Source organism: Lissotriton vulgaris, chromosome 6 (assembly GCF_964263255.1).
Source record: "Lissotriton vulgaris chromosome 6, aLisVul1.2, whole genome shotgun sequence".
Lineage (NCBI taxonomy): Eukaryota > Metazoa > Chordata > Amphibia > Caudata > Salamandridae > Lissotriton > Lissotriton vulgaris.
Window position 1 is genome coordinate 591987176 of NC_141694.1, and position 13388 is coordinate 592000563.

Genomic DNA, 13388 nt, shown 5'->3' on the forward strand with positions numbered 1-13388 from the left:
AGAGCAAAGTTCATGAATGCAAGCAGCATTTCAGAGAAGGATACAATAAAGTTTGTAGCGAGGCCAGGAGATCTATAACTCAGGATTTTGTTTTAAAAGTTAAAGGGTTTATGTTTATTACCAAAGAAAAAAAAACTCAGTTATTTGAATCATATTTGTAGACGAAATGGACATGTTAAACTGAGATCATTACCACCTTAGCTGCTTGAGATATTCCTCTCCTGTGCTGGGGCCTAATAGAAATGGGTGTGGTCATGACGAGCTCAGCTCGTCATGAGCACACGAGCACTGTGCCTCATGGAGCACCAAAGGGGTTAAATGCATGTAAGTCCTCCACCTGTTCGATTAGCTCTGTCAATATGCTTAATCAGGAAGTTTGGGGTGAGGCAAGTGCAGTTTCAGGGGCTGAATGAAATTATGGTTGATGATTAAACATGTACCTCTGAAAAGTATTTGACCGAAGGGTGAAAATTCATAAGTGCGAACTTTACCAAACTAGACCAGGCGAATGGATCAAACTTTCGACATAAATATTAGCAAATTGGGTAAGTATGTCAAAGGAAACCCCATCCATGAACCTCTGGAATATGGTAGGGGCATTACAAAACCGCATATTCAAAATGGCCAAAGGGTGTCTAGAATCAAGCCTTCCATTCATCATACTTTCTGATCCTTAAGGAATGATCATCACATCTTAGATCCTACTTTGTAAAGCCCTCGGTTTTCTCTTCAGATTCAAGTATATCTTAAACTGCAAGATGAGGATGTCAGTCTTTTATTATAATATTATTTAGTCTGCAATAATAAGCAGAGGGTCACAATTCTGTTATATATACTGCAGTGCTTAATTTGTAAAATATTAAGTCCAGGTGCTCAAATGTTTGTAGGACGTCACACCCACTTCCCCCAACTCCACCCTCTTTCTCCACTGACTCCACCTACTTACTCTATTGGCTCCACCCACAACCTTAACTGGCGTAGAACAGAAATTAAAGTACCCACCAATTCTGAAAGATATTTTCAGAAGCAACATTACAGCAGAATAATGTATAATAATATAGTACCCCTCTAATTCCTCTTTGTCTACATCTTGCGCACCTCATAATGTTGCCCACTGTAGAAATGTGCCTCTTCTGAATCTGTCCTGTTCTGCACATAGATTTAATTGTGCATGGCGGCACAGAATAGAACAATGCACTGTATCCATAATGCATACCCTGGGCTGTATAATCTGCATGTAGGAGGGCATCACTTTTACTTTACATAGGCACATCCTTAACCCAGTCATTCTCTCCTTAGGACAAATCAGTGATGCTGAGAAAAAATAGTACAGAAGACCACCCTCAGACCTATCCCACCCCCTTCCTTGTCATTTTGAGAATAACTAAATACCCTCTAAAGGCCATGGGTACAGTTATTAAGGTATCATTGTTCAAAACTTCAATTAGTAACAACAAATTGAGAGAGAGGGTAAAGGGCACTCTTGGTCCCCCTGATCAATCTTATTAAACAACAGAAGAGTGTCGTAAAGTGTATGAGCACTGAACGCAGAGAAGGAAAAATCAACCTGGATAAATCACATTGGAAATCAGTAGGGATTTTTCAGGAAGCCCTCACTCACCACCCTGGATGGTGACATGCTTCATCATCGGGCCCACCAGGAGAAGCCGAATGCCTCCCTGGTGTGCTACAACGCTAGATTACTGCGGAGCTGGTTCTTCGTGGCAAGAGTGTCAAAAAGAAATGTGATTTAAAAATGTCAAAGACTGTACCATACAAAAAGTTTATTCAATGGTCAGTTTGACATAGATAAAATGCGTGTGGGAAATCTACCAAATAGTGGTTTGGTTGTTTCCACTTAAAGTGGGGTCAACATGTTTCTGCCCATCTATGTGTTATTTACTGGGCTTTCATAGGACATGTGTGTCTGTAACATTACAGTGTTTAAAATGCAATTTTGAGCATTTTTAACTTTTTCGCAAATTACCACGAGGTTCAACCTCGTGGTAATTTGCACCCCCTAATTGCAATTTCGCAATTTTAAATGCAATCATGCATTGCTTTTAAGGAATCGCAAATTTGCGATTCCTTAAAAGCAATCGCATTTTTGGAATTCGCTAAAAATAGCGATTTTCCTAAAAATGTTTGATGCATCCAAAAAAGATATTTAGGAATCGCAAACGGCCGAATTTACCGATTCGCACCGTTTGCGACTCCTAAATACCTTGATGCATGTAGCTGCAAATCTTATAAAGGGCAGAAAACAAACGAATGCTGTGCAGGGGGTGATTAACGCAACAAAGATGGACCCTCAATTGATACTCCGCAAAGATGGTTAGAAACAGAACCCTTATATGGTCGCCCAGAAATGACCATGTATTAAATGCACCAGGGGCATCTTTTCTACATCTTGGATAAATAAATTCTAAGTAAAATGTAGAGACTTCCTATTAATGTTGTTTTTCTAATATTGTCCTCCAACCTCTAGATTTCTCTGTTTATTCAACATAAAACTAACCAGTTTACAATATTTATAATCCTCCAAAAATGAATGCCCAAAAAGAGCAAGGATGAGGTGTAGAGGTAAGAATCAGAAAATGCTATGCCTGGGTGCATGCAAGACTGGGGCCGCGACCATGCTCCAAGACACTGCCATGTGAAAACCCATTACGCACATTGGCATGTTCTTCGTGGAGCAGTCGATAACTGGCAAGATTGCTGCATCTTGTAAGGTGCTTTCAGGAGAGCTGCAAGTGAGTTTCCGTGTGAAAGACTCAGGTGCAGACGATTGAGGGACATAGTGGTAGGCCCTGAAAACCCTTCACACCACTAGAACCTTGAGCCGCGCTCCTCGCGTAGCAGCTATGCAGTGACAAAGCAGGACTTCTCGTGCAGCAGTGCGATGCCTTTGTCTATAGACCATAACTTTGCCCTAGAACACCAAACAGCCCAACTTTGGGAGAAGCTTTACTTACACTTAAAATTACATCATGGAGTACTTGTTCATGTGAGTAAATCCATGTTTATGCACAAATTCAAGTTTTGTTTCACCTATAAATAATGCTATGGTCAAATCTATTCTAGACGTGTGTGCACAAGTACGTTTGTGGATCAATCCCTCTATAAGGTACTGCATCCTGACTATGAACAAAATATGTCATGTGTGGTGTTGAATACCCATCATTTAGAGCTAGTTTCAGCTTTCTGCCACAGATAAAAGGAGGAAAAGTCGGACCGATCAAAAGTTTGTGATGTTACTTAAGAATCCCAGTTGATATTTTATGTGCTCATGGTCAGATCATTACTTTGTGGGATGGCCAAGTTATTTTGACATTGGGGTTATGCAGTACTTGATGTCGCAGTGGGTTATTTATTTATTATGTGTTCCTTGCATTTCAGTGATCTCGGCATTGATAAGCTGTACTCCAAGTGCAACGAAATCGTGCAAAAGCTTCAAAGGCCCAAAGGAGATTGCTATCAAGCTGTGAGTGGCCCGGCCATGTTTCAAACACTTGCCAACATGCTCAACTACAGACACCGGTAATTTCTAGCAAATGTGCTAATATGTTTGAACTGGCAACACTGCCTTTGCTTTGTATGTGTGCATGTCCTTTAAAGCAACCTATTTTCACTACTTGACAGACTTGCCTGACTCCATGGTAATTTATAAACACCGAACCCTTTGGGGCAAGTGCATCCTTTATTTCTGTCAGCATCCAACTGTTTCCAAAACGTTGTTCATGTATTTCTCAAACAAGCACATGTTGTTTTCTTTCTAGTAGTAGTGAGGTAGCTTTGTCATACTATTTATATTCAATATTTGTTAGCCCTCTTATTCCAGGAAAAGATTACAGAGCTGCGTGTTTTATAAATATCTATTACACCCTCTGCGTCAATCACCCCAAAGCTCATATCATTAAAAGGAACGCATGCAATGGTGGTAGAAGATATGATTGTTTTCAATTCATATTTCAAACAAAGTGTCAAGAGCCAGCTCTTTGTAAATCAACATTTCTGATGGCCGCCAATAGATTTGATAGGAAAATTGAGCTCAGGACAAGAAAATTGGTGTTTTTCTAATCTGGTTAAATGACTCAACAGAGGCCAATAGTTTTGACCTCAATGGGGTATCATATTATCCCTATAAATTAGAATTGTTTGTATGGCTGTGGAGAGCAAAACACTACATGCAAAATATAATCCTGTTCAAGAAGTGGAGGTCTGTGTTTGCTGTGATGAGGCCATTCTAGGTACCTAATCGCATGTCACAAATATGGCTTTAATGCAGCTACCACACCACTGAGAACATGTTGGACTAGCACAGAATAACTATCCCAACATTGACAAATAACTGTAAGGCACGAAACTGAAAGTAAGGTTGTGTGGATGGATTTGTGGATCCAAAGGTATGCAATCTCATGTGATATTGGAAAAATCTACTCCTGCAAAGGTGAGTCATGTACAGAGATAGCCAGATAGCTCACAATGTGAGCATTGCAGCAAGCTAGGATTCCCCAGCAGCATTGGGTGATGATATTAATTGTCATTATCACAGTGGTGCACAAAGACACTCAACTTTTGTAATTATCATAGCTGTGCAAAGAGGCAATCACTATTAAATGTTTCTTAATTGTATAAAGTCTTATCTTATTTTCCACATCTGACCCTTTATGTCAATTCTTCTTCTAGATCTTTAATCTTATGCAAATGCTCGAGCAGATCCCTTTTTATTCTCACAGCGAAACCCCATAAGAGTGACTTGGAATTACCTGTAATCCATGCTTCATTGTGTCCCATACCATCCCAAAGGGAGTGAAATTCTTGTTTTCATTTGGAAATCTACCATTGTAAACTTTCATTTGTACACTATAATAGCAAATTTAGTGCTGTGGTGTTAGTTCTTACATTTTTATAAGCATATTTTGAGAGGATTATACCTCCTATTACGACCTTAGAGTATCACAATAATTTCCAATCAGGAAATAGTCAATATGAGAAAAGGATTTATGCTGCCTAAAAGTAAATTCCTGTCCTATCCTGGGCTTTTGCTTCCAAAATCTGTTAAACCAATATTTGTCTGCAAGTTTTTCACTAGCCTCTTATAACCGGGAAGATAGTTCTTAATCTCCCTTTGGAGCTCTTATCAATGTTTTGATTGAGATGCAAGCTAAAATATCTCCCACTATGTTAGGTGACTGAGGTTTAGAATGACTTTGAACTATGATCCACCGTTCATTATTCCCAAAGAATATTGAAGGAGGATTGTATGAAAGGACCAAAGAGGTTACAAGATTGGGGTTAAGAGTATGTGAAAAGGCATATAAAGGGGGGTGGGATTAATGGTATATGATTTAGGGTACAATGTAAAGGTTTGAGGAATAGGATAAAGGTTTGATTCATAGAGGTTAGGCGTTAAGGGGTTAGCGTTAAGTGTTAGGATGTAAAGGTAGAGAGTATGGGAGTAAGGGTGTAAGATTAGGGATTAAGGGTATAGGGTTAAATATTTAGGTTTAAGGGTCTGAAGTAGAGGTGTTAGGTTTACAGGGTAATGAAAAAAGGGGTCAAGGATAAGGACTAAAGGTTAAGTGTACAGCGTTAAGTGCTTAGGGCATATGATTAAGGGTTTGCAGCAGTAAAGTGTGAAGGGTTTGTGGAACCAGGTTAAGAGTTAACGGAAAATAATTAAGGTTTATGGATTTGGTGTATAGGAGTTACACATTAGGGGTATAGGGTTAAGGGTTCAGACATTAAGAGTATGGGATAGTGGTTGGAATAAAGGTTAAAGTGTTCATGGTTCGAGATACAAGGATGAGTGATTGAGGTGTTTGTTCTGTGCAGTGGTGGCTGGTGAGATTTGAAAGTGGTGAGGCATAAAAGATGGGAATGGTTCTGAAGTAGCGAGCAAGCAAAGCGAGGGAGCATGACATTGATAAACTGGGTTCAGGACGGGGAAGGTTCTTCTTTCAAGAAAAGTTTGAAAAACAGAGCAACAAATGGCACATTTTAAAGTAAATTTTAACTATGAACTTTGCTAGAAAGCAAGGATGTCTATAAACCAATTCTGAACGTATAATCTAGAAATATTTAGAAATGTTAAATATCATCCCATATCTTAGTGCATTAAATATACTCAACATTTATTGACAAATGATAGTTTGACTTCAAAAGTCACTGAACTTTATTTCATTAACACACTTCACCTTAGTACTTCACATTTTTTGAGACCAGAGAAACATACCTGCCCCTGCCCTAATGCAATGGTATTAGTTAAATAAGAGACAAGTCAGTTGTCATGTATACAGTCCACATGTCTTTACATTCATATTAGAGGTAGAGCAAAGTTGTAGAATATTAAATCAAACACAAGACAAATTTTGGGTACAATGCACATCCGTTCAAGTATTTGAAACTGCTCTCATATGTGATAATGAACAAAAATGATGCTCGGTGAAATAATGTATGTGCCTAGGATCACACAATTTAGTCAAGCAGGGAAACTAGGTTGATCGCAATGTGCAATTCAGCAACTAGATTGGTATATCTTACTACACTTGCCCCCTCCTCCTCCAGCAAAGCAATCCATTTCTGCACACCCTTCGACTCCAATACAACCCTATTTCCCTCACTTAACACATCAGTAGTTCTTCCCTTCAACACAACCCAGTTTCCCCCTGCAACACAAAGATACTTTACATCTGCAGCATAAATCTGCCCTGAAGTTTAGTTCACCTTTTCCAAGTCAGACACTTTACCTTTGCCCCTCTGTCGATGCATCTCAGCACATCGTTACTTTGCATGCCATTTATCTACAGCTGGATTCTTTTATATCCCTGCATTGCAAGCAGAGTTGTGACTTTAAGGATGGCGGACATTGAATCCAACCGTTTCTGCCACAGCTACCCAAGGCGTTCAGAGTTTTGTATATGTTTGCACTTGCGCAATGTGTCATGCATGACAATTAAACTCTGCTCCACCATGATGTTTGTACACAGTTTTCTGGCCCAGATTCTGATCCTTGAAACTCCTGTAGTGTTGGAATTCTCTAATTTCTTCCGGGACACTTAGAAGTGTGAGCTGGAGACAGTGGCAGACATGTTTGATAGATCAAAGCCCATGTTTATTTATTGCCGACTATTTGATTATTGACAGCCCCATCCTCCCATGTCCAAGGGAAACGCATTGGAGATGTGTTGTCCTTCTACTCATTTAGGCAGATCGTTGAGGGATACCCACTGAGATTACAATCAGTAGGGGGTGTGTGGCTAGCTGCCAAAAAGTATGGCTGCCCACTGAACGAGCTGCTGTAGAGGTCAGTGATTAATCCCCTTACATCCATCTGACATCCGAACAGTGCTCGGCCCAAAAGCATGTACCTGAAATCGACACATCACCTGTCTTTTTCTGAGAGCTCTGTGTCAGAGAGGGGCGCTCTGTGAAGGAGGAATAGTCGCTCAACTGTGCACCCACGAGGCCAGCTCAAGATGGTGGACCCCTGGAACCGGGGCTGGAGGAGCCGGAGTTGTGGTTTCCCTTCTCAGGCATATATAGTGCCACTGCCCCTGGCTGCTGCTGTGAGGGGATGCCGAAATCCTGGGGGCATGTAGTCGCAGTGGCCTTGGATTGTGGCGGTGCTGGGTTGCGACCGTTAACGAGACATGCCGGGGCCAGTGCCCCGGGAACATCGTTGCGGGAGCTGCACATGACACTCCTCTACCCTGACACTTGGCCCGGCGAGAGCAGTAAGTGAGACCTGTGGTGGCAGGCACCGGACTGGTGCAAGCAGCTATTGCAACCTCCCTCTTCTGGCCTCTGGCGTGGCGGGCCTCAAGAATGGCTCCATGCTCTTGCTGAGCTGGGTGGGGTGCCTCCCCCCGCAGTATATCTGCGTGAGCAGCGGAACACAGATTGGGACTAAGATTTGTGCTGGGTTTCAGGTCCCTCTTGTTGCTGCCTTGGGGCCCAAGAAGGTGTGGGCGGGGCCCCTACATCCGGGGCTTGCTTGTGGAGACTCATGCTGCAGTGTCTCGTGGATTGAGGAGCTGGTCAGGGGGACTTTTCTTTCTTGCTTTTTGCCCTGCTTGGGGATGTGACATCTATAGAAGGCACTGAGCTGCTGGCTCTCGATATTATGCACTGCCCTAGCGTGCTGTTCCCTGTGTAAGATTTTTCCTGCTTAGCCTTCGAGGGAGACATGTGGGGGCTGGAGGAAGGTGCTTTGGAGCCTGTTTGGTTGGCAGTGCCTTGGATCCCCTCCGACTGTACTGATAACCTGTGGTGGGGCCGTGGGTGCACAGTGAGTAGAAGAGCTGAGCTGTGCCAGTCTTGGCCCTTGCTGTATGCTGTACTCCACTGGAGCTCTCAATGACATGGTAAGGAATAAGGGCCCTAAACCCGCACAGACAAATAACCTGGGCAAATATATTGTTGGCATCACTACACCTGCGATGGTGTGGTTATGATCTCTTGCCCGAACTCCCTTTATGGGTAATCATGGCCGCTATAAAAGAACGCCGATGTACGCTGGAGCCTAAATTAGACATTGTCACAGTGGATGTCATCCTGCAACAAGCTGATGTTCATAATATCGCCAATAAATTTACAATAGCTGAAACACAGATAAGTGGCCTACTTTCCAAAACAAAGAGACTAGAAGAGCAGGTTGATATACTTACCAAACAGAATGTCACAATCACCACCAATCTGGAGGCCCGGGAGGACCCCGCCAGGCGCAACAATATTTATGTGGTGAGGGGCAGAGGGGCAGAGTGCCAATCTCTTCCTGGAAGACCTTATCCTGAAGACACTCCATCCCAAGAGACTATCCAACTATATCGCCATAGAGCTAGGAACCAAGATGCAATCCTTCAAGATGCCCTTACCCACGGAGATCTCCATTTTGAGAACACGACCATCCAATTCTTTCCTGACTTCATCCTTCAGGTGCAACTTTTGCGACAGAACTTTGAACCAATCAAGAGGTCGCTTCGAGAACAGAACATCAAGTCCATGATGTTGTGGAGCGATCTGGTAGGCGGATGGCTGCAGAGTTGCACGCCTCTGTGTAGCCGCCCGTGACTCGTGACCCATGGCCCCGCCTCTGAGATTGTGAGACTCTTGCAGGCTGTTGGTCCATGATGGTCCGTGAGCAGGCTGCTCCGTGAGGATGAAATATGAAACGCCAGCAGCTCGCAGCTCTGTGTAACTCCGAGTGCCGTGTGCCGTACATTCTCTGCTGAAAAGGACCTATGGTTGCTGCTTCCGTGATGGTGAAATTCGAGCGGCAGGCTGCCCCGTGAAAACGAAACGCGAGCACACTAACACGTTGCAGCTGTGTGTAACTCTGTGTGCTGCGCGGTTCTCTGTGTGCTGGAAAGAAGGAAAGGCACGGCAATTTCCAGATCCGAGTTCCGCTTCCCTCTAATCTCGGAGTTTGTTTGGCGAGAGAACTTCTGACACTCTGGTTGCTTCGCATTTCTCCGTGTACTGGAAGTAAGGAAAGGCACGATAATTTCAGGATCTGAGCTCTGCTTCCTGACAATTCCGGATTTTGCCCTGAGAAAAGAATTGCTGACACAAATCACTCTCTCAAAGGTAGGCTCGGCATGCTAGTGGTCTATCCTGTTGGAGTGCTGCAGGTGTGCAGCTAGCAGGGGGGGTCTCCGAGTCTGCAAAAACTGTGAGTCTTTACACCGGCTGGCCAGGGAGACCAGGGAGGCGGCCTGTCAGCTGAAAACAGGCTGGTCTAAAAGGGGAAAGGACGGTGTGTAAAACCGGGAGGTTCTGTAAGGTCCTGTAAGTCGGCAGTGTGGACACTTAGCTGGTGGTTACCTATTCAAACTGTTCTTGCTGTCAGTAAATCGTTTCTTCAAATAAATAAGGCTCAGCGGGAGTGATTTTTTTTTTTGGCTCGGACTTATAAAGGACTTATAAGGGAAGAAAAAAAAGGAAAAAAAGGGGGAAAAGGAAACTCTTTTGAAAGTTTAAATGGGTAAACCACAGAAGGAGGGTGACGACACAGTCAAGCTTAGCCGAGTGGAAGCAGCTGCTCGACAGAAAGCTAAAACACGCCTTGCCTTAGTCAGGAAGGCTGAGCGTAAGGCTGCCAAAGACAGAAATAAAGATGGAAACAGGGTTGAGAACTCTGCCTTGGAAGATTCTACACCTGAGTCATCAGAGGATGAATCGTTACCCCCCCCCCCACCCCCCCTGGCTTCTCTACAAGAGGATCAGCGTAAGGCAGTAGCTGAGGAAGGTAATATAGATGGCATTAGTATCATAGACTCTCTGCCCCAGTCGGAGGTTGATGCTCAAGTGCTAACCCCTAAGACTTCATTGGTTCCTGCCCTAACAGTGCCCCCGGTAGAAGAGAAGAGAAAGAGCGGTGTTGGGGGATGTGGTGCAGGAGGGAAGGAGGTGAAAGATTTTCCACTTTTTGCAACAAAAAAAACAACCCCAAAAACACTTCCCTCTCCTCCAGTCGCGACTACCTCGGTGGCACCGCCCCTGAGAACATCTACTACGGATTCCGGAATGACTGAAACTTTACCTCAAATCACGCTTCCCTTAACTGATGCAACAGTAAATGAGGGAGAATTCACCCAAGATACAACTCCCGGTCCTGAAGAAACGGCAGGAACAGCAGGTTTTGATGCTACCCTTTCCGGCTCGGAAAAGAGATCTGAAGAGAGATATCAGCTGGATATTCGCGAAATGCTCAATTTAATTCTCGATGAGATCCACGAAATTAAAAACAATCAGCAAGTGGAGATAGCTGCCCTTCATGCTAGAATGGACAAGCTCGAGGAGTTAACGGTATCACTCCCTAATCGAGTAGTGGAAGCGGAATCCAGGATCTCAGCTCTGGAAGATCAAATGGGACTGGTATCAGGAGCAACTAGAGAGGCCACTAAGAGGAGGATCACCATGGAAAACAAACTTGAGGAGTTGGAAAACCACTCTCGCAGGTCTAATCTGAGAATTGTGGGAGTCCCTGAAGGGACAGAAGGCCCCGGCACAGTACAATGGGCTAACTCCTTTATCCAAAAGGTAGTTCTTCCAGAGTTCGAAGGGGACTTGACGATCACAAGGGCCCATAGAGTACCAGCACAGCGTTTTGCGAACTCTCCATTTCCAAGAACAATCTTACTGAACTTTGCGGACTTCAGGATAAAAGAACGAATCCTCTCTAGGGCATATCAACAACGTCAATTCAATGTTTCTGAGACGGCAAAATGCAGAATATTTATGGACATGACAGAAGCAGCGGCCAGAAGAAGAAAAGAATTTGTAAAATTGCTGCAACTATTTAAAGCTAATGGCGCCCAGGCTTCGATTGCACAACAATCAAAGTTAAAGGTTCTTGTCAAAGGAAAATTCTTCCTGTTTACTGATTTAGAGGAGGCTCAAACTCTTCTCAACGAGATTTCTGCAAGGGCTTAGCTCTGAAGAGGAGGGAGAAAAGTATGTGGAAATGGAAAGGGAAAGAAAGGGAAAAAAAATAATAATAAATTGAGAAGGAATCTGATTTATAAATTGAAAATTGCCACATTAGGTTTGAAGAAAAAAGGGGGAAAGGGGGAAAAAAAAAAAAAAAAAAATAAAGGAGGAAAAAAAATAAGGAATAAATGAATGAAAAACTATAAAAAAGAGGAATAACAGAGGTGGGCACACTGGGTTACTGAGTCACACCAGGGTGTAAGAAGAAGACACCCGAAGAAGAAGCTGAGGGAGGGATGGGGGCAGCGTGGCCTGGAAGGGGGTTCCCGCATCCCTGGGGGTGGTTAGGGTGGGGGGGGGAAGCAGCAAAAAAATACAAGTACAGTAGGGTTGTTATTTTGATTTTCTATTCTGGCTGGTACAGATTATGTATAAATATCCTTAAACGCAGTGACAAAACTTGATTCATGTAAAATCCTGTCCATTAATGCGAATGGGTTACTTAATAAACAGAAATACGGCTCGCTGTTGAAATGGACAATAACCCTAAATCCCCAGGTGGTCTTCCTACAGGAAACACACCTGAAGACCAATTCTCCAAAGCTGTTTCTGCCTAGATATTTCTCGTATGGGTTTTTTTCTTCAGCGGGGGTCGCCCAGAGGGGATTTGCTACCTATCTCGCAAGGAGTCTTCCTTGGGAAGTTATGCAGGTGCGAAGCGACTCTAAAGGCAGATGGCTCTGGGTGGTAGTAAAACTGTTGGGGAAAGTATTACATTTTGTAAATTATTATGGTCCAATATTTGATGAGATTTCGTCCCTGACAGAAATTAGTGAAATCTTGAGGGGTACTCCAGGACAAATTGTAATAGGAGGCGACTTTAATTATATCCAAGATTTAAAAAGGGACACCTCTAACAAGAATAAGAAGCAACTTAAACCAAAGACAAAAGGGGTCCTGGAAGCTCTCATGATAGAATACCAACTACGGGATTCCTGGCGTTCCCTAAATCCCAATACAGAGTCTTATACTTGTTATTCTAATAGATTTCACACTGCCTCTAGAATAGATTTCTTTTTAACTTCTAGGTCACTTCAAATTGTTAATGCATGGATAGGTTGCAACCCTTTTTCAGACCATGGGAGGATTGAAGTTGAACTGATGGTAGAAGGTACAAAAAGGGAACGCCCCAGGTGGCAGATGGATCGCACCCTTTTACAGAATTTGGAGTGGGTAGGGTTTTAAAGAATGGATAAAACAATTTTTTTTAGTAAATAAAGATTCAGCGGAGCCTTTCTCTATATGGGGAGCATTTAAAGCAGCAGCCAGGGGGCAAATGATAGCATTTTCTAGTAATAAGGCAAAAGTTCGTAAGGAACAAATAGCTACCCTTCAGAGAGCCGCTGAAAAAGAATATGCGCTAAGGCTCAACCGATTGCCTAATAAATGGGAAGAAGCGAAAGCATTGCTTAGAGATTTCTTCACCCTTGAAGAGATAAATAGCTCGAAGGCCTTCCAGCAAAGGCTTTATGAGGAGAGTCAATTGATGGGAAAGCTCCTGGCTAATTCAATCAGAAAAAAACAAGAATCTTCCATCATTGTAAAAATTCTAGATCCTCGGGGTGGAATAGAGACTCGGAGCGAGGAAATTGCAAAAGTGTTCCTTGATCATTATGAGAGAATTTATTCCACAGATATTCAGGTTGAGGGAACACTGATCAAGGAATATTTTGAAAATTTAGATATTCCCCAAATTTCCGATTTTAGGAGGAATCAATTAAGCAGTGAAATAAGCATATTGGAAATACAAAATAGTATAAAAGCAACAGCAGGAGCTAAAGTATCAGGCATGGATGGGTTCCCGATTGAATTTTATAAGGTATTTTTAAAGGAACTGGTGGATCCCTTGAAAAATGTATTTAACTATAACAGAATAGCCGGCAAGGTTCCCT

At 42.9% G+C, this 13388-nt stretch overlaps 1 protein-coding gene across 1 annotated transcript in view; it reads left to right on the forward strand.

The window, feature by feature from the left end:
* LOC147707736 (uncharacterized) overlaps positions 1-13388 on the forward strand; it is a 551277-nt gene that overhangs the window by 215714 nt on the left and 322175 nt on the right. Inside the window, exon 8 of the mRNA XM_086925663.1 lies at positions 3400-3540. Within this exon, the coding sequence (XP_086781789.1) occupies positions 3400-3540 (141 nt within the window). The remainder of the gene's footprint in view (positions 1-3399; positions 3541-13388) is intronic.